The sequence below is a fragment of the Thermobia domestica genome, chromosome 12 (genome assembly GCF_964235325.1).
Source record: "Thermobia domestica chromosome 12, izTheDome1.hap1.1, whole genome shotgun sequence".
Lineage (NCBI taxonomy): Eukaryota > Metazoa > Arthropoda > Insecta > Zygentoma > Lepismatidae > Thermobia > Thermobia domestica.
This window is the reverse complement of record NC_137465.1, coordinates 76,710,853-76,734,048: the sequence shown is the minus strand read 5'-3', so window position 1 is coordinate 76,734,048 and position 23,196 is coordinate 76,710,853. Positions and strand designations below refer to the sequence as shown.

General features: G+C 37.6%; 1 protein-coding gene across 1 annotated transcript in view; it reads right to left on the bottom strand.

Annotated features, from left to right (window-relative positions):
• The window catches only part of LOC145666519 (ubiquitin-conjugating enzyme E2 Q2), a 361,803-nt gene that overhangs the window by 49,313 nt on the left and 289,294 nt on the right, over positions 1 to 23,196 (bottom strand). The window contains exon 6 of the mRNA XM_081733809.1: positions 22,936 to 23,139. Within this exon, the coding sequence (XP_081589935.1) occupies positions 22,936 to 23,139 (204 nt within the window). The remainder of the gene's footprint in view (positions 1 to 22,935; positions 23,140 to 23,196) is intronic.

The window sequence follows — 23,196 nt, the reverse complement described above, 5'->3', positions numbered from 1 at the left end:
CTGAGATGAATGGTGATACTTCCACAGGCGTTGACTTCCAAATACAGCCCCCATCGGCTGTATTCAAGAGGCATTGTTTTTTTTAAAAATTGGAACCAGAGGATTATAGGGACTTTTACCGGCATATGTAAAAAGTATAGAAAATGGTAGATGTTAGTGTCACATTCATAGTTTTCGCGGTATTGGTTGGGGGTTGGTGGGGGCCAGAGGAGATTTTTTCACAATACGAACCAAGGGGGTCTGAGGGGGGGGTTCACCGGGACATGTAAAAGTAGTAGAATTTGTGTCGAATCCATATTTATTGGCTTTGCTCAGACGTATAGTGACACCCCCGATAGTGTATACGTTCAAATTCAGCCCCCATCGGCCTTCCCAATGAAAACACATGTACGTTGTTGGATATATATTCACACAATATATATATCCAATTTTAGAAATGTTTCTTAATTGTTCTCCCGTTGTTCAGTTCGTTTACATTGATATTTTATCTGATCCGTGAGAAGAACGGGCATAACAGCTACGAAATGATAAAGTGTTTGTTATGGAACAAATTACAATGAACTCAATTATATAGATAATAATTATAATTATAATTAATAATTATTTCCTTGTTGAATTATACATACTTTTCAGTGGAAAAGTGAATGAAATTTCCAAATCAACGTAAAGTAGACCAACGTAAAGGAAAAATGTATAAAATTTTCCATATAATTAAGCTTACAAACTTAAATGGAAATTTAGCTTAATTACATGGAAATTTTTTGTGTCGTTTTGTGCGCCTATTTCCTCGTTTTCTGCGTCACCGGAAATGGGTCAATGTTATCCTACAAATATGGCGGAACAAGTTAATGCTGTTCCGTCAGGAACGATTTCGAGGTCGTTTCCTTCACATCACCTTGTGCGTGTTTTCTACCGTTTTGTAAGCCTATTTCAACGTTTTGTGAATCAATGGTAGTGGGTCAAACTGGGCATTCAATGTGGGAAGAAAAATGATCCACTCTCCCACCAGTATCGAATTTCAAGGTCGCTTTTTCGCATTGTTTAGTGCATGTTTTTACCGTTTCTGCGCATATTTTCACGTTTTGTAGGCCAACGAAAGTGGGCCAAAGACGACCTACAAATATGGCAGAAAAAAACATTCATTCCACTTTCAAGGTCCATTTTGACCCTCTCTCACTGATGCACAAAGCGACACAAATCATGCATAAAAAATGTGAAGGAAACGACCTCGACATTCGATGGTGACGGAACAGCATTAAGTTATTCCGCTATACTTGTAGGCCATTTTGACCCATTTTCGTTGTTGCACTAAAGTGGAAATAGGAGCACAAAACAGTACAAAGCAGACACTATACGATGCGAAAGAAACGACCTCCAAATTCGATAGTGGCGGAACAATGGCTCTATTTTCTCACACATTGATGGACCATTTTGACGCATTTCTGGTGATGCTCAAAACATGGAAGTAGGCGAACAGAACGGTACAAAATACATACTAAACGATGCAAAAGAACCAACCCCGAAATTCGATAGTGGCGGAACAGTGAGCCATTTAACTCCCACTTTAAAGCCCCGTTTAACTCACCTCGGGTGATGCACAAGACGAGAAATAGGTACAGAAAACTTAAAAAAAAAAAAAAAAAAAAAAAGGCACTAAACGATGCGGAAGTAACGATCTAGAAATTCAATAGTGTCTGAACAGTGGGTCATTTTCGTCACACCTTGGAGGCTCATCTTGACACACTTCTCGTGACGAACAAAACGTGGAAATAGGGGCACAAAACGTAACAAAACAGGCACTAGTCAATGCGAAAGAAAGGACCTCGAAATTCGGTAGTGGCGGATGAGTGAGTCATTTTCGTCACACTTTGGAGGCCCATTTTGACACACTTCTGGTCACGCGCAAAACGTGGAAATAAGGGCACGAAACGGCACGAAACATTCACTAGTCGATGCGAAAGGAAGGACCACGAAATTCAGTAGTGACGGAGAAGTGGGTCATTTTCGTCACACTTTGGAAGCCCATTTTTACACACTTCTGGTGACGCACAAAACGTACAAAACAGGCACTAAACGATGCGAAAGAACCGACCCCGAAATTCGATAGTGGCGGAACAGTGAGCCATTTAACTCCCACTTTAAAGGCCTGTTTAACTCACTTTCGGTGACGCACAAGACGAGGAAGTAGGTACAGAAAACTTTTTTAAAAAATAGGCACTAAACGATGCGAAAGAAACGACCTAGAAATTCGATAGTGGCGGAACAATGTGTCATTTTGTTCACATTTTGGAGGCCCATTTTGACACACTTCTGGTGACGCGCAAAACGTGGAAATAAGGGCACGAAACGGCACGAAACATTCACTAGTCGGTGTGAAAGGAAAGACCACGAAATTTGGTAGTGGCGGAGCAGTGGGTCATTTTCGTCCCACATTCGAGGCCCATTTTGACCGTCTTCCAGTGACGTACAAAAAGGTACGCGATGTGAAATTAACGACCTCGAAATTCGATAGTGGCGGAACAGTGGGTCATTTTCGTCCCATCTTGGAAGCCCATTTTAACCCACTTCTGGTGACGCACAAACCGTGGAAATGGGTGCACAAAATAGCACGAAAATTCAGTAGTCGATGCAAAAGGAAGGACCTCGAAATTCGGTAGTGGTGGAGAAGTGATTCATTTTCGTCCCACCTTCGAGACCTATTTTGACCGTCTTCCAGTGACGCACAAAACGTCGAAATAGACGCACAAAAGGGTACGCGATGTGAAATTAACGACCTCGAGATTCAATAGTGGCGGAACTCTTGGTCATTTTCGTCCCACCTTGGGAACTCATTTTAACCCACTTCCCATGACGCACAAAACGGAAGTAGACGCACAAAACGGCACAAAACGATGTGAAGGAAACGACCTCGAAATTCATTGGTGGCGGAAGAGCAATAATTTGTTCCGCCATATTTGTAGGTCCATTTTGACCCACTTCCGATGATGCACAAAATGTGGGAATAGGCGCACAAAGCGACACAAAAGACGCACACAAGATGCAAAACAAAGTACCTCGAAATTCGTTGTTGGTGGAACAAGTTAATGACGCCGTGAGCACCAATATAAGTATATTGCAATTGATTTTCAGAGCAATTACTTTCAATTGATTGATCAATTGCAATTGATTTCAACTGATTTTGCCCAACACTGATATAGAGTTAATAGTTTCGAGCAGTGGCGTATATTGGTTTGAAAGCATGGGCTACCACTGACCTTGTATATTATTATTATTATTATTATTAATGATAATAATAGAAAAAAATAATAATAATCAATAAATATGCATAACAATTAACTAAAAGTCGTTGTGTTTTTTTCTACTTTTGTTTTGAGACCATTAATGTTTTCCACCGTAAATGAAATTCCACCATACATTTGCGCAGTTCTCGTGGATTACATTCGTAAAATGTTAATTTTTAAAATTGTAACTTCCATCAAAAATCGCCTCTGTTACTGACGTTGGTTGTCATTCCTTAACAGTCTTCGCAAAAATTCTGAGTATAGTAACGTAATGCAAAAAAGCAGACAGTCATTATAATTGTTATGTTTATTATCGGTACATAAATCCCAAATTTTTGCGTAACAAACTATTCTCGGGCCCTTTTGATGAGGGGCGTTATGTTCGGGCCTTTTGACTCGTGCCCTTTTGTTGTAAAGGCATTTTGACCCGGGCCCTCTTGACGCGGGGCCGTTTGACTTAGGCCCTTTTAGAGCTCCTCCGTGGCTAAGCGGTTAGCGTACGCGCCTATGGCGTGGGAGACCCGGGTTCCATTCCCGGCGGGAGCTCATGTGGTTCGGATTCCATGTTAATTAGTAGGTCCACGTCTCATACAGTTTATAACATTCTTATTCGTACACCTGAATTTTCGAGAAAAAATGTAACATATATGTACTTTATGTTTATAATTTTTATATCTACTATGTGTATATGAGTAAAGGAGGTTTTGCTCACACATTTCAATTTAAAAAACAATCCCAAGTAGTTTAAAAAACTATCCAATAGTAATAATTAAAGAAAAACACCACATTTTCATGCAACATTTCTATTCGTACATTAATATGACGTGTCTTGTTAATCGTAAATAATATTATCATTCACTAGTATTCTTCGTTTTGTATTGAAGCAGTGTGGGTGGTGTAGGTGACTCTTGTGTAGTTGTAGGTGCAGCGCGTGCTTTACTTCGAACACCACGGATCAAAATAGGTAAGCAGAAGGAGCTGAGTTCCGACCTAAAAGAGGTAATTATAAATTTAGCACTGAGAGGAAATTCTTTACGTCAAATAGCACGTACCGTTCATAGATCACACTCCACTGTGCAGTACATAGTACAAAAATTCAGAGAGCACGGTTCAACGAGGAATTTACCGAGGAAACCAAAGGAACGTAAATTAAAAGCACGCGAAGAACGTTTCATTCTTCAAAGTGTTCGAGAAAATCCCAAATTAAGTGTCCCCGAACTACGTCCATTAGTGGAAAATGTGTCCGGGAAGCAGATGTGTGACCAAACTGTCCGGCATGTGTTGTGGAAACATGGGTATCATGGTCAAATAGCGCGAAAGAGGCCGTATGTAAGTAAGGAGAATCGCAAGAAGCGCCTTGCATTTGCAAAAGAACATCGTGATAATGATCAAGAATTTTGGGATAGTGTTATATGGTCCGATGAGACGAAAATAAACCTTTTTGGGTCAGATGGGGTACGTAGGGTATGGAGAAAACCAAATACAGATAATAATAATATGAACACACTCCGCACAGTTAAACATGGTGGTGGGTCACTAATGGTTTGGGCCTGTATGTCATCGAAGGGAGTTGGCACCATCAAGTTTATTGATGGCATTATGGATGCTAATGTATATTGTGACATATTAAAGAACAATGTCAAGCAGAGTGCGCAAAAAATGGGTATGCCCCCTGTCTACAGATTTCAACAGGACAATGACAGTAAACATAAGGCTAGACTCTGCATGTCTTGGTTGATTTGGAACGTACCAAAATTGCTGCAAACTCCGCCCCAAAGCCCCGATTTAAATCCTATTGAACATTTGTGGGCAAATTTGAAAAGGCAGGTTCGTAAACATAGTGTGAAATCAAAAGAGGAACTTAAACGTGTTGTGGAAGCTGAGTGGAATAAAATAAGCCCCGAAAAGTGCAAAAATCTTGTAAATTCCATGAAGAGACGGTGTCTAGCAGTAATTGAGGCAAAGGGATATGCCACAAAATATTAGACTTACCAAGTTTGTGTTTTCTTCTTTTATTTCTTTGTGGTATAATAGCCCGTGTACGAATAGAAAAGTTGTACGAAAAAAGGGCTTCTCTCATTGTTTGTTTTTATTAATTAATATTTAATTTGTAACGAATTAATTTTTCTATGTTTTTCAGTTTGTGAAGCCCTAATGTATCCAAATGTGACAATTAGCTAGCACAATATTGTAGTTTAATGGAGAAATTAAATATTTTGTTTGAAAAAACAATGTGTACGAATAAGAATGTTATATACTGTATAGCCTCGCTGCTGAACGGGACGTTAAACTCAAAATCAACTCAACTCAACAATTGGGCCCTTTTATAACGGGACCATTTTTGAAAAAGGCCCGTTTGACGCAGGTCCTTTCGACTTGGATAATTTTGTCGTGGGACCCGTTTAACCGGGCTCCATTTATGAGGGGCGCTTTGATTCGGCTTTTTTCGATTCGGGCCCTTTTAACCGGGGTCATTTGACTCGGGGCCTTTTTCACCTGGGTCCGTTTGACGCAGGGCCTTTTGACTTGATTAATTTTGTCGAGGGACCCTTTAACCCGGGCTCCTTTTATGAGGGGCATTTTGATTTGGCCCTTTTTGACCAGGGCCCGTTTGATGAGGGGCGTTTTGATTCGGGACTTGACTCGCGCCCTTTTGTTGCGGAGACCATTTGACCCGGGCCCTTTGACGCGGGGCCATTTGACTCAGGGGCCGCGGTGGCTCAGTTGTAGAGCGTTCACCTCTGCTGCTTGGGATCCCGGGTTCGATCCCACCCACGCCAATTGAACTTTGTGGTGGACAAACACCGTGTACGTGGGTTTTCACCTGGGCTCGTTCGACGCAGGGGCTTTTGACTTGGGTCATTTTGTCGTGGGACCCGTTTGACCCGGGCTCTTTTAATGAGGAGCGTTTTGATTCGTCCCCTATCGACTCGGGCCCTTTTAACCCGGAAAATTTTGACACAGGGCCATTTGACTCGGGCTCTTTTGTAACGGACCCATTCCCACCCGTTCCCGTTTGACGCAGGGCCTTTTGACTTGGGTCATTTTGTCGTGGGACCCTTTTGATCCGGGCTCTATTTATGAGGGGCGTTTTGATTCGGCCCCTTTTGGCCCGAGCCCTTTTGATAAGTTGCGTTTCGATTCGGAACGTTTGACTCGCATCCTTTTGTTGCGGAGAGCTTTTGACTCGGGCCCTTTTGACGCGGGGCTGTTTGACTCAGGAGCCGCGGTGGCTCAGTAGTACAGCGTTCACCTCTGCTGCTTGGGGTCCCGGGTTCGATCCCAGCCCACGCCAATTGAACTTTGTGTTAGACGTTGTGTAAGACAATAGCCATCTAAGATCAGTAACTAGTGCTGTAGCATTCAGTGCAACAATTATTGGGCCGATCGCTCCAGCCTTAAGTTACAGGCGAATTCACTTGTAGAAACCCACTTAACGCATTGTTCTATTTTACTGAGTATAAGACAACCCAATTTAGAGTTCAATAATGTACAGTACGCGGCATAAAATTTGTTACAAAAATTCTAAGTCCAAATGAATAACAAACTCTTGCCCAGTTTTCTTATGCATTCCCGCAATACATGTATCAATCCATTAGTTGCTTCTAGTATTTATTCCAACTCCTGCCCGTCCTCCACCTCTCCTTGTCTAAAGCAGTGTGTGTGACGTAGTACACTCTTTCCATTCAGCTGAAAAAGAAACAGGAATCAAGTTTACAACGTTATAACTTTAAAACAACGTCTTTTCCATTCGTTTGTTCTGAAATATTTTTAAGAGCATAAATTAAAGGAAAGTCACACAATCTTTCCAGAGCTTCATAAATATCTTTAGTTTCATTCTTTTCTTTCTTTAAAGAGTGCAAGCTAGTAAGATGCTCCCTAAGAAATCTATGGAAATTGCCAAGAGCTCTAAAATATCTACGGACAGAAACGAGTTTTATTCAATGATTCATTGAATTTCTTTTCAGTAAGTGCAAGCAAATGTTTCAGCGGTCGCCATGAACTGCTTAAAAGCACTTTTTCCGTCACAAAACACCCAGCAGAGGGCGTACGATATCGTCTACAGCAATGAGAGGAAACTCCGCCTTGTTACGTGACGTCACATGAAGCACGTTCCGTTCAAACACTTAAGCAAAGCTATCATTTTGCTTCTGGTGCGAAAATGGCTCACTACGAAGCTTCTGTTAAAAGCAGCGTGATTGCTTTAATTGAGCATGCGGGCATGAACTATAGCGAGGCAGGCGCGAGATATGGCGTTAACCGTGCTACAGCACGGAGGTGGTGGAGGAGATATGAGGAAACAGGAGATGTAAGACGTAAAAGAGGAAGTGGGCGACAAAGAGTTTCGTCTGCCGAAGACGACCAGAGTGTAATTGCCCAATGCCGTGAGCACCCTTTCATGTCTGCCCGACAGTTACGAGAGGAAACAAATTTCCCATGCGATGTTACGACTGTCCGTCGTAGACTCAAATCCTTTGGTTTGAGATCATACAGGGCAGCGGTTAAGGAGCGACTAACAGAAGACCACATGGTTGACCGTCTGGCGTTTGCACAGTTCAATATTGCACGTGTGTGGGACGAGGTCGTTTTCACAGACGAAAAAATATTTTCCAGTGCAAACTTCGGGCCGAAGCGTGTTTACCGCCCCCCTTAAAAAAGGTATGCCTCTGAATACGTTTCCCGTTCTGGTCGAATGGGACATGTAACTGTCCACTGTTGGGCATGGATATGCATGGCTGCAAATTTCGGAAGAATCTACAGGATTCCTGGTCGCCTAAACGCCCACAAGTATGTGGAACATCTGGATGAAATGCTTCCGGAAATAAAAGCTCATGTAGGTGACGGCATATTATATTTGCAACAGGACAATAGCTCGATACATAATTCAAATGTGGTTCAGACATGGTTGCAGAGGCAACCTGATGTCGAAATAGTTGACTGGGTTCCTCATGGAGCAGATCTGAACCCTATTGAAAATATGTGGGCCTCTGTTGCAAGAACATTGCGGGAAACCTGGTCGAACAATCCTCCACGAACATCTCATGATCTTTGGGAGCGTGTTGAAGATGCGTGGTCGATCTGTTGCACCCAATGCTATATCTCTCGCCTGGTGGATTCAATGCCACGGCGTATGGCAGCTGTAATCGAGTCCCAAGGGAACTATACACACTATTAATAAATGCTCGCCCACAACACCATCAGCCCTCTCGAGGGCTACCTAATTCGACCCACTTATTAACAAAATTTTATGAAATACATTACGCGACACCAGTGAATGTAAGTGTTTCAGTATGTTCTGCATTAATAAAGAGGCTAACGTGCGAGACTTGGTGGCCGAGTGGTATTATGCTTGCTATGTAAACCAAAACCGCCTGTAACAGTGGTTCGAATCTAGTGAAGAAGACCCCTACTTTTTATCACCAGGAATATTTGCAATACGCCTTCTGCTATGTCCGCCTTCGTACGGTCTATTATATGACACATAATGTGGACCGCCATAAGTTTTTACTTAGTAAACAATTTATAAATATATGAATTAATACCTAGGTATATTAGAGTAACAATGGAATATAGTACTTTCGTCCGACTGACGTCGCTCTGCAAATGTTTATTGTATTACACCGGAAGATGAATTAAATAAAGACTGGAAAATTTGATATAAAAATTGATACGTAATAAGTTAAAGACAAAATATGTAATTATAATTTCATATTTGAAACTAATTTCGACTGCAATTAATTCTCTACCTGCTTTCATAAATAATCCAAACCAAACTTCGAGGTTTGGAATGCACAAACTAATTGTAGCTAAGAGAAAAAAGTAACAAGAAGAGCAGAGATTCGAACCCACGACCACCAGCGTAAGAATTCCTTTTACTAACCCTTCATCTATCAAACCATGACGTGAACATGACTTTTGTAAGTTATAAATTTGTATCCAAGAAACACCATTAAGCGTATGTGCAACCACTGCTTTGCTTTTTTTCTCTTCAAAAGCGTAACATGTTTAGGACGATTCGTTTCGTTTTCCATTAGAGTTTCGAAAGAGATTATTTGTGTTTGAGTGTAGGATCTTTAGTTTCCTTTAACCGACACTTCTAGCAAATACAACTTAATTCACACAGCAGTTTAAAAAAAAAAAAAAAAAACTTGTACTGCCTTAGAAAGTATTCCTAAAAGCAGAAGCTGCATCATGCATCCTGAACAGTAACGTAACTAACGGCAGTGCGTTGAGGGAGCCCAGAGTAAAACGGGGCCCATTGAAAATTCGTAATTCCACTATTTTTCCTCGATGTCTAAAATGAGACTACTTTAGCCTTACATGAAAAAGAAGCTGTGAAGGGGACTGCGAATTCTACTGAAAAGATTTATCACGTCCTTGCAACAACAACTTTAAGTTTTCGAACAGTAATGAAGAGCAAGATTGATTGAAATTTTAACTTAGAATGAAATAACTAAAAATCTAATCTTATATAACTCATTGATAGTAGTGTTTAGACGCCTATTCTTTTATAACTTTACCTATGGTGCATGGGGTCCTTGGTTCGATCCCAGCTCACGCCGAATGAACTTTATTATGGACAAACACCGTGTGCATGTGTGTCCTCGGGTTTCTCCCGTTTCCTCCCACTTTTTTCATTAAACAATTTCATTCGTTTCTCACCATTACTCTCTCCACTAGCATAGTCGGCATAATCCTGGGTCGTAAAAATTAGATATTTCATTTCATTTTTCTTTTATAATTGTATATCACTTTTTCTGTGACGAGGGCAACATCTAAGCGAGTATTCAGTAAATTAAACCACCAAAACCTATATTCATTGCACAATAGTGCAGATGAAGTTTAGCCCTTTGGCAATCTTCAGCATGGACAGCAAAAAAAGCCAATACATTGATATTGAAACAGTAGTTAACGAATTCCTCTGCGAAAAAGATCACCCGTACTATTGTGTTTCAGATGATAATTTATAATTATACTTAGTTGGTTGAAATTTCTCCATAGTTGTGGGGGCAAGATACTAAAAAAATCCCTACCAAGAGGTGAAGGTGACATGTAAAAGTAGTCAAATACGAACGAAATTAGTGTCGAATTCATATGCAAAGATGAAAAGTGACACTGTGGATGCTGCGTAAGTCCAAAATAAGCCTTGGTTGGCTTCGAGTTGACAATGGGAGGGTGACAGGAATAAAGAATCGAAAATATCCTATATTTGTGTCGAATGGATAGTTTTCGGGATCACTGACATAAAAGTTGATATTTCAGATGTGTATATGTCCAAGGTTGGCCATATTGAAATGGGGTCATAGGGAGAACCAGTAAATACTTCAGAACAGTTCCTTTTTGGTGCGTTCCAAGACACTGAGAGTGAAAAGTGATAATGCACAAATCACATTCTGAATTATCGGAGATATGACTTCTGGGGAGGTGTCGTTGCTCCAGGGAGGCATTACTAACTGATCACTCCCTAAAATCGTTACTATTTTGCAGGGCCGTAGACAGAAATTTATTTCAGCGATCGAAAGCTTGACAGGAATTTATTTCAGCGATTGAGGGCATATTTTACTAAAATGTCTATCATCCAGGGGCGGATCCAGGATGATTGTTTGGGAGGGGCGGTCGTTCGAAGGCAAATCAAGGTAAGAGCGGATTGCAAAAAAAGAAAAGAAAAAGAAAGAAAAGAAAAGAAAGAAAAGAAAAAAACAGAAAATGAGAAAGTGCTCTTCTGTAGAATTAACTTTCTTAAGAAAGTAAGGCCTACCTACTTTAGGTTTTAATTTACGTTTATAATACAAAGATGAAAAATACTTAGGATATGTTTTATTTTTAAAATAAAAAGTATAAAAAGTTCCCTATTCTGGGGGATGCGATCACCCCAAACACACACCCCTGGATCCGCCCCTGCTATCACCATCTATAAAATTAGATATATATACAAACAAAAAAGTAGTGATTTCCTGGGGGCAAAAGCTCTGGATTGCCAAAGCCTGCATCCTGTGTATGTCCCTGCTGCTCTGAATTGTCAAAAGCTCCTCTTCAAAGGTAAGACATAAAACGTAAATAATAAACGTGTAACATAGAATACAATATAAATAAAAAATATGTTATCATTAAGAAATAGAAAATAATTATAAAATAAATTTGAAGGACAATTTAAAAAAAATCAATAATACTTGAAAGTAAAATATACTTTTAAAACAATTTTGCATTTATGCAGGGCTACAAACAAGTGAGGAGTGCCATGTAAATTTAGTAACAAATATAATATTGGAAAATTATTTCGAATTAAACTAGCTGTGACTACATTACTTCAAACTTGAACTTGTGGAATATACAGTATGAGCGTAGCTCAAATCAAATAATCAATAAGAATGGTCTTGACTGGAAGCTCGGACCATCCACGTAAAAGTAACTTACATTAACCATTCACCTAACAGACAATGACGCACAGGGCTTGGCACTACTTTATCAGATGGTTCTATCAAATGTAACTTAATTAAAACAATAGTAAAAAATTTTAAAGCTTTAAAACGTGTCCTGAAGAAGAGGAAGTTCATTTTGCACATTGTAACTAAGTTACAAGAGGTTTACGTCCTATCTGAACGGCGCATCCACCGAGTCAACTTTTGGAATATCCCCTTAAGGTAGCTTTCAACGCAGCTAAGGGAAACGTATGTGAACCAGTAATAGAATTCTCCGTAGCAGAATGGATAAAGTCATGGTTCGATAACCACAAGGTTCGTGGTTCGAAGCCCGTCGCCGAAATCAGATTTTTTAAAATCTTAATTCCTCAGTTCTGAAGATCTTTCTCTCCTTTCGTAATCATCTGATGCTCTAAAAAGAGTTCTCCACATTAATTCGACAACTGCCTAATGTGATCCTCGCACTTCGAAAACTTCCCTTCTTATCTTTCACAAAATCAGAATTTTCGTCATAATACGAATGCTGTCCGATCATTTTTTCCCCAATTCTAAATCTGTGTATACAAATCATCCCTCTCTGTCTCCATACTTGAATCCCTCTCTCTCTCTCTCAATGTCACCCAGGAAGTCATATGGCTTGAGATCAAACCTTCGACTCTTGAAACCAAATGTAAGCTCTTTAGCAATGTGCTATCGTAACTCTATAGGTTTGTTGTTAAAACCAGTGTCTTTTAGACTTTATTCGGGGGGGGGGGGGAGGAAGAGATTCTCCGGCGACATAAGATTTTCACTTTTTATAGTGTATTACTATACATTTGATCAAAAAATACGTATTTATGAAGCTCAAGAGAGGGGGAATTACACCCTCCTATCCTGCCCAAATGACGCCCCTGAAACATTTGCTTGCACTTACTGAAAAGAAATTCAATGAATCATTGAATAAAACTCGTTTCTGTCCGTAGATATTTTAGAGCTCTTGGCAATTTCCATAGATTTCTTAGGGAGCATCTTACTAGCTTGCACTCTTTAAAGAAAGAAAAGAATGAATCTAAAGATATTTATGAAGCTCTGGGAAGATTGTGTGACTTTCCTTTAATTTAGGCTCTTATATTTCAGAACAAACGAATGGAAGAGACTGTTTTAAAGCTATAACGTTGTAAACTTGATTCCTGTTTCTTTTTCAGCTGAATGGATAGAGTGTACTACGTCACACACACTGCTTTAGACAAGGAGAGGTGGAGGACGGGGAGGAGTTGGAATAAATACTAGAAGCAACTAATGGATTGATACATGTATTGCGGGAATGCATAAGAAAACTGGGCAAGAGTTTGTTATTCATTTGGACTTAGAATTTTTGTAACAAATTTTATGCCGCGGACTGTACAAATTTTTATCTAGTACACACAAAGTTTCTAACCAACTTTCTCAGTGTTCAAGTTTAAACTAGATATACATCATAGTTATCTTTAACGTACCTTATGCTACCTTATGAGTACGTTTCGCGATTGTAATGCTAACGCTTATGAAAATGCTTAGGAAATGATGATTCATCATTTCTAAATATTTTTATTTCCGAGAATGAATCAAAAAGAGTAAACTGTTACTTTTCTTGAATGAAGTCTCTGTTCCTATAGCATCCGACCCATGTAACACGGGGTCTGGAACAAATGTCCCCCTTTGTCTGCTCACGGGATGTCTTAGCCTAGTTAAATTATAAACTTTCAGGACCTGGAAAACACTATTCACACACAATTACTTAAATACTGTACTGTTCCGAATATAAGTCGACCTTTGTTTTTAGAGAAAAAATATATACCCAAATATAAGTCGATTTTTTATTATTTATGTAATTAACAATTTTTATTGAAAACATTTACAGAATGTTTACAAATTCTATTAAACCTCAATATACTGTACTATATGTGTTACTATGTTTTCAGTGTAATTCAATTACATCACTGTCATTTTGTGCTTCATTAGAACTTCCTTTTATGTTTTACTCGCCTTCAGTTATTACGGAAACGTAAAGGACTTGATCGAATTTTTTATGAATTAAGACTCCAATATTATTTTAGTGTATGAAACTTTAGTTACCTTGGAAAAACTGAGTAACATAAATAAGTTATTATTGGAATAGTAACAACTTGGAGAAGGACACCACGAACCAAAAAACAATTATATAACAGAAACATTTTTGTTTTGTGAAAAATGTGAAAGCAAGTGTTTTCCCCGCATACGTTACTAAAACTATTATTTTATACTTTAGAATGCACTGGTTTTAAAGGACATAAGAAAGAAAAATAACAAATGAGGTCCATATATATATATATATATATATATATATATATATATATAAACCTTCTGGTTTTTAAACCAGGGTATTTAGTTATTTAATCGTATTGATGCGGTTTGTTTAACTGCGTTCAGTCGGTTGAAGTTTTGTTTCGTATTGTCAAGTCGGAGACTATTGGGTGTGAATTGTAATTGACCACCGTAGTAATGCGAATATATTGTCGTTGTTGCTGACTTCACATTGATGGACCAGAAAATGTAAGTTGTATATTGCATGGTCTTTTATATTCTTATGCATAATTATGGCAGGGCAGTACAAGTCAATTACATCCTCATAACCAAACCCGGAACAATTATTACAATTAATTTTGTAATTTGCTTGCAAAAGAAACTATTCTCGTAAAGCATTTTGATATTTGTTTACAAGCACATAGCTTATGAGTTCACAATGTATAACTGTAATTTGCCAAGGTATTATGTCTCAATGTAACGATTATTATTCATCCATCTTACGTAATCTATTTGAGCTCTTTGACGCACAAGCATCTTATTCTCGATGTGGATGACCCATATACTTATTAATAATTGTATTTGATTTAAAACAGCCCTATAATGTGCTCATCCACTTTGTATTATTAATATTTATTACAATAAAATAAAATATCCTAGGTTAATTACCGTGTAGTCATTGTGTTTAATCATAGGTTACTCTTTTAACCCCTGTTCTCCTGCAATAGGTTAAGTAATAATTGGTAAAATTATGAATATTCATTACTATGCTACCGAGGTGATATTAATGGTACTTCTAACTATCATTTTAATATCATTTAACCATAATTTAATATCACTTTACCGTGATAACAGTTGATCTCTCGCTTGTAGCATGCTCAGCTACATTGAGTTGGAGCTGCCTGTATTTTTGGAACACTCTGTATATGCTGGTCTCTGGAAGTGAAACTAAAATATGGACAATGACAAGAATATGAAAGAAAGAAAGAAAAATGTATTATATCTGATTGTATAAGTTACTCCTATTTTTGTATTTCCTCGATTAAGAGAATCTATTGTGTTTACGTTTTTTTTTTAAAAAAAAAAGAAGAAAAAGAGTAAAATTGTAGGTAATGAGAATAAGAGCGAAGGTTGTAGAAGCGAGTTTGTTTGCAACAAACTCAAGGTTAAATCTCGTGACGTAATGTCTGGTCGTTTGCGCGTAGACAGCTGCCTCGCTCGTGAGCGAAAGCCGTGAGCCAGGTTAGTTGCTGCGCTGAATGTCCATCTGGAATTTCCATCTGGATTGTCTTTCTGGAAGTACCTGACTGTTGTATTTGGTCGAATGTTAACGGAGGACGGAGGAATAGAAAGTTTGAAGTTGAATTTTTCTTCGTTTGAATTAACGGGTCGGAATAATACGAAGTTATTATTAAATTCGGTTTGGCGTTTTCTAAAATCTTCAGATTTCCTACCAAGTTTTCTTCTATTAACTGCATAATTGGGAACAGTAGAATCGAGTAGAGGTGATTGAGGACAGACGATCCCAGTGACCGATTAGAGCAGTTTGAAAATTGGTAAGTACAAACCTAGCTGTAGTTTCTAGAACCTAAACCCCAGATAACCTTGGTTTGATTAATTAACTAACAATTTGACTAATACTTTTTCCTGCTAACAGTAGAAGTAGCTATTAGACTATTAATTATTAGATTTTTAACTTGGTATGAAAATAATTCGTAATTTGATATCTAAAGGAATATTGCATTTAGCGTCCCATTAATCTTTTGATATTTCTATTTGAGAGATTGATTTCGACGTCGAATTAAATTTTTCTTGTTTCTTGCTTTGAGAGTTTAATAGTTTTCGCGTTATATATATTTTTATTAAAATTGTTTGATCGAGTCGCGGTCGCTTTTGACTAAGTTTCGACACTTTCTATTCCGAGTAAATTTTATTAACTTTTGAAATTGTTAATAGCGTTAGAATTGTTCTTGTTTGGAATTATTCATTTTATCAAAGTATATTTAACTATTTTTCAAGTAACTTTCACCTATTATTCAGTTGCAATTAGATTACTTTTTCACTCTTCATATTAAGAAGCTCATTCACAGAATTAAAATTGTTGTTGTTAATTTGTATTAATTTCCTTGATATTTGATTATTTGTAATAAAAAGCCAATTGAATATTTTCTTTTATTTAAAATAATATTTAATATTTGTAATCTTGATAACCTTGCATTTTCGTTTGGGAGATTTGAAGCCTGCATTACTTGGGGGATTCTTTTTTTTTATTATGCCAGATATCAGAACCGTGTCAAATGATAGTTTGGCTAAACTTAATCACTGCTTATTTGTATTAAATAGAATTAAGGTGGGTGTCAAGCAATCCTCGGCACAAGGTTCGTTACACGCTGTATTCCTCCTTTTCATTCTCGCTTGACATCTCGCTGTCTTTCTCTCCATTGTCACTTGATCTCTCACTACAGTAGTCTTTTTCATCTTCACTTGAAAGCGTATGACTTTTCTTATCATTTGTATCGTCCTGCAACACATCATCTTCCGACTCATCCAATGTGTTACATACAGCACTTCTTGAATCCCTTCATGATGCTTTCGCTGGATATACTTCTCCATAAAGCGATGATCCACTGTGAAAGAAGTGATACCGTGGGTTTCTTTATTTTTCTTGTTGGGGTTAGCGGATGGTTCTCCTCAAGAAGCCAATTCATGTATGAGGATCGCATTTTTCCTTTGAACGGCTTGTTTACAACATCTAGAACTTGAAATTGTGATGTCATTCCTCCTGGAATAATAATCAAATCAGTGTTCATATTTTCAATCTTCCTCTGGACGCCATCAGTGATATGCTCGCGGAAAGCATCGAGCACCATCATCCCTCGCTGTTTCAGCAATACGCCTGAACGTCGATTCCAAACAACCTCCAGCTAATCTTTCGTCAGTTCTTCCGTCATCCATCCCCTGTCCTGAGCATGCACAATAACCGTCCGGCAATATTTCCTTCGGCAAATTCTTACGCTTCAAGATAACGAAAGGTGGAAGTTTCCTTCCGTCAGCTAAAGCACACAATATCACTGTAATACTCATCTTTTCATTTCCTGTTGTTCTGAGCAGAACAGACTTTGCCCCTTTAACATTAATAATAGTTACCTCGGTCGGCATATGAAATACACTGCTGTTGCGTCTACATTTCCAATCTGTTCCGATGGGTAATTGTGAGTTTTTCTTAAGTTTATCAGATAACGCTGATAAGGTAACTTGTCATTAAAATCATTAGGAAGAGGTTCTACCAATATTGTCCGTCTTCGCAGAGAGAGACCGTTTCTTCTTTTTATCCTCTTGCAGCATCCAAATTAGCCTTGAAATTTGGGATATTGGCTATACAAGCAAATTCCAAAGCTTTACAGTGAATAACTTCACGTGAAACAGGAAAATTTGATCACACTTTTCTGTGATAAATGCCACCATCTGTTCTTCCATGTTCTTAAATTTGCCGGTCGGACTTCAGACCTTGAAAAGCTTCCCTTGTAGCACAAAAGTTCCTTAGTTGCTGTGCAATTTTCTTCCAGTCTCTTACATTTTTCTCAGACACGTCAAAACGTTTGGATGTTTCACAGTTGTGTCGTTCTGTATATTTCACCACCATGATATTAAAATTTGCATCGTAAGATCTTCGCTTTTGCTGGCTCAACTGATTTTGTTGTGTACCCCATATTTCCACTTTATCAATTTTTTGATATCCATTTTAATGTTACTAGAGGTCTGCATGCCAGATAAAGTAAAGCAAAGATAAGACACCAGTAAGAATGATGGCAAAATACTTCGTGTTTATGGCTTCAAATAATAAAAAGAGAAAAAACTAGAATTCAAGTGCATATAGCTCTACTAAGGGAATGTTACTACAACTTAAAATAGAGTTCTGTAAGAGCCATCTATAAACATCTGCTGAAAATGCAAATTACTACATTTTATTTTGCTATTTCAGTATTGCCTGAATATAAGTCGACCTCGCATATAGGTCGAGTTTAAATTTTAAGCATGACTTTTGAGGGGAAAAAAGCTGACTTATATTCGGAACTATACGATATTTAGCAAACAGCTCTTCCAAGAAAGATCCGTCAAGGATCGAAAACGATTTTGTTTTGTGGAGACCCAGAGATCATGTAGGTTCCTTTTTAGTACATTACGTCTTTCTGGAGAGTCCTTCGTCAGTGTATCAAGTATACCGGTGTCTTGGCAAATGTGCTATCACTGCGCGAAAATCAGAACGTCGGACTACCTACTATATGGTACGGGTTGGTTGGTTTAAATTTTAAAAATTAGCGAATATTAGTTATAATTAACAAATTCTTTGTGTCAAAAATATCAATTATAAGTTTGTAATTATATCATTAAATAATTCGCGGTGTCTATGGAAACTTATCAAGAAACACCAGGGAATAGCGACACAAATTTCACTAACTACTGAATTGAACTGAACTAGGGCAACGACTGTGGGACTGAAAAAGAACGAGAGAAAGATGAAGAACTCACTGGAAGTTCAAATGTTTGGTATAACATCCAAATACTTAATAATGAAGAACAATTAGTGTGCGATCTGAATATATTCCCCAGGGAGATTGAATTCATCCATATGGTACATGGCCAGCCATCATATTATATATACATATATGTTATCACAAACCACCTCTTCGCGTTTTGTACAGGTGTCATTACTACTTTTTAATGTATGGTTGTACTGGGTTTACAAACATACATCTACTTCTTCTATCTACATAGAGTGACACGCATACACGATGTGAAAAAGTGGTTTGTGTAGTTTAATACTTTCTCAATATTGAAACCGGAAATGGTAGTACATTTCTATCACTTCCAGTTGTAGTAAGAGAGGCTGAAGTGAAGAGGAATAAATTCTTGGGACACTTATTTGCAGAAAATAACTTCTTGCTATCTAAGTCCCCTTTTATTTTAGAGGGGCCACCGTTGAACCCGAAAGTGGTCGATTTTCTGTCACAGGAAACCGCTTTTCGCTATCTATCAAGATTTTTATTTTATGACGATCAACAAACTCGAAAGTGGTTTATATCTGAAACTTACGGTTTGAATAGAGGGTTAAGACAGAAAATACTTCCTATTCGTAGAACGCTAAACCGACTTTTTTTCTTTAAAAAAAAAACATAACTTTTGGTCTGTGTAGATTAATACTGAAAACGAAAGTTGTAAAGGACTTCTACTGCTTTCGGTTTTAATAGAGAGTAAAGTATATAGATGAAATGTAATCTTGGTGTGCTTAATCGATTGCAGGAAACCGCTTCTCTATATACGTGTTACCGTTTTTGCTCTATAGTGATGAACATAAAAACTTGTTTTTTACTATTACTGTCGCTTTGAATATTGCAGCTGTAATCGAACTCTATTCCTAACTTCTGATCCTCTACATACTGAACAAATTTGGTGGTGATCCGTCGATGGTAATTCTTGAGAGATGCTTTCGTCTTGCGGACGGACAGACACATGGACACGGCAAATATATAACTGAATTTTGGTATACTAATCTCTTTAACAAGATCTGTTCCTAATTGTACTACTTTCTTCTGTAAAATAGAAGTTGTTCTTTGTTTCTGTTCCTAGAATAGAAGTTCTTCCCTTATGGACATTCGAAAAAATTCTAGAAGCGGGAAAAGTTATCCGTGCAGCAAGAGATGAAAATTTTCTTCTTCAGGAGGCACACATTTTTGTCACGTGGAAATCCCTGGCATCCCTTCAATGCGCACACTGGGCAAAATAAAAGACTTTAACCCATTTTACTAGTAATTTAGTAGCATCTATGTACCTTTTAAAAAAGAAAAAAACTATTTATTTCCTTGGTATTTGGGAAATTGTTGGATACCAACGGCAATCGGTTAGTGACTTTTTAAATCATGACTTCTTCTGAAGAAAAAAAGAAGGAAATGAATAATAAAATCAGAAACTGTCAAGTAAGAACAGTGGAAAACATTTTTAAAAAATAAACAGGCACCTAGTGGAATCCGAACCACGTTCAAAAGTTTGAATCCCAACAGAAACAGAGAACTAAAAAGTCACGGCTACCGAAACAAACTGTGGTATCTACTTTTCAGTTGTATTGATAGCCAGCGTACTCCTTAAAATCGTCCTGGATTTTTACGATTTTCTTTGGGTTTAAAAAACATGTGTTTTCTCTTTAAGTAAACGATGTTTTCTGCATTTCTGCGTTTTCTACTATTGTGCTCTGAAAATAACATTGCATTAAGTAACGGAATAGGTCCTGAATATTTTAAATAGCAAGCAACAAGGTATGTTGGAAAGGCTTCACTACTCTTTTTTGATTATGACTTCCCCTCCTATTACTTCGAGTGCGTTGTTGTCAAACTTACAATTGTAAGAGATTTAGAAAAATTCAGGCGCACAATTATATTTTGAAGAAGTGTACATAAAATTGGCTGCGATATATTAACAACATATCTTTAGAAAAAAATAACTGTATATCGTAATTCATTTCATCTCTACACGAAAACTTATTTCCTCATCAATATTGCGCATATCTTCCATTATTTTAATCGTCTTAGCTTCAAACTTGTTCAGAATGACTTATTTTCCTGTCCTCAGAACTTTTTTCTCTTCCTCTCGTCATTGATTTATTGCTTCAGCAAACGAGTAGGAGCATTTCGTGCATAATGAACCATGGATTTGTTTATGGATAGTTTCTCAAGGCCAACAGAGGAAGCTACTGAAATCATATACAAGTCTGCGTGCTATTAAAGTTTGTTCTTTTAAATTTTACGCTGAACATTGTATACCGATTGGAAATTAAGAGCCTTTTAACAATATCTCTTTAGGTCATTTTACTCTGAAGTATCCAAATTCTTTGGTTAAAAGTGATCAAAACCCTGATCAGTTCTAGAATCTGACTTATAACTGTTTTACAGTTTGGATTCGAACAAAACTCTCTGAACTGCTTCATAACTCTATCTGCCTATTTTCATCAAGTGAAGCTAACAGATATTTCATGCGATTCACTCCAATATCAGAACCTACAGAAACATGAAATAGCTCTAGTCAATTTATAACTTAATAGAGGAGTACGAATAAATTTCTCTAGGCATTTCCTGCAATTCCGGAAAAGAAATTCAGAATGTCTAAACCCGTTATTGGTTAACATTTCTTAAAGGCAATACGTGTAGCAAAAACAAGTCATATTTTTATTTTCTCATCAGTTCGTATACATGAACTAGAAGAACAAAAATCTTCTGGTTTTAAAACCTACCCCGATGAAGTATTGTAAAGAAATGGACTGAATCTGATGCAAGTGATTTAAACTATGTAAGTTAAGAAATGAGCAGTTTATTTTATTTAAATATACTTAACACGATTCTATGGCTAGAGTAGCTGAGACTGGGCGCTTTTTTATCCTCCCTGACATCTTGAAAATAAAACAGATGATAAGGATAAATATCGATGGCTCGCTGAGCAACATTACTATTTTCACGCCCACATAGAACAAAACTTCACTGCAAAATTTTCTGAGCCTCTATAGGAGTGTACTCTGCACGCTATGCTGGAACATCCTTAAATAAGTTATGCATAGCTCTTAGAAATCCAACGATTCTCTAGTTTGTTGGGTCATGCAGAATAAGTAACACATACTTTCTAGAGTCATTTGGCGACGTCTTGATATTTGACTTCAAGGATTAAGATAAGTGTAGTATTAGCGACAATGTCATTTATGACGTACTGAGGCTTAGCAGATGATTCCGAACCTTTTGGCGTTAGAAATGAAACAGGGACATATTGATGTTTACAGGAAGCTCTCGAACCGATTTGAAGCTGACGATGAGATATTTCTTCTTTGTACTTCCATTGACAATAGGTACATTCTATTTTGAACCAGAACGAAAAAGAACAACAAAATAGCGACATCCTTATGAGGGGTTACCCGTATTATATTATATATAAATAATATATAGTAGATTCACTGAAGTGGCGGAACTTTGTTGAAGAATTATAATGTATTATATTCCTGCTTGTAATAAATATGTTGTAAAATTTATTTCCGTTACTTATTGTATGAGCCCTGAACAAAAAGGTAATGAACTAAAATATTCTTGAAAACTAACCTGAAAAATAGAGTTCGCTTACGTCATTACATTTACTGAACGAACTTCCTGGAAAAACTTCCATTTCAATACATTAATTACATTATTTGGAGTTTAACATCCAGTCAGCACAAAGGTTATATGATACATGAATTTATTGCTTAACGCGAAATCCGAACCACATGAGCTCCTACCAGGAATCGAGTTGCGTTGATGAGTTTAACGTCCCTTTCAGCAGTGATGCTATATGAGACGGGACCTACTGATTAACGTGGAATCCGAATCACATGAGCTTCCGTCGGGAATCGAACTCGGGTCTCCCACGCCAAAGGCGCGTACCAGGAATCGAATCCACATATGTTATCCACATATTATCTATCACGAGAGCGCTTTCCTTCATTCTAATACAGAAAATCGTAACTTTCTATTGTGGAAATTCCTTAATTAGATTTATCTCCCAGTCAACTAGGAAGTTCGGTGCACTACATTATACTTATGTTCCTTTTACCTTAGAACAGCGACAAATTCATGTTAGATGGGAAGAATCTGCTAAAAAAATGTAACTGAATTTACCTAGGTAGTATATATGAAAATGTATTAACAATTACATTATTCAAATTATCTAATGCATTTACAACAATAACAAAGTTATATGCAACATCTACAGCACGGAAAACTCGGGTGTGAGTGAGCAATATGCTTGAAAGACACATGCAATGTACACATTGAACCATACGCGAAAAGCTTCAGAAAAATGCATCTCTAGTTTCATGAACATTCTTCAAGATCATATTATCTAACATAAAATTTATATTAACCTACCTTAGTGGCTCCAAATTGAATCCGAGCTTTTCCTTTCACTAAAGTCGCTGCAATCTGCATAATAACAGCTTCCACTGTATATGCTGAACTCCATCCCTGTTTTGTTAAAAGTTCCATGCATATTGCCCCTCCCACAAGCACATAACCACCAGAAATCATTGGATGAACTACGCGGACAAATGGTGGCTCAAATGGATATGTTTCCTGAAAGGATAATAAAACTAAGAATATGCTAGTAGCTTCACTCGTAGTATTGTTTAA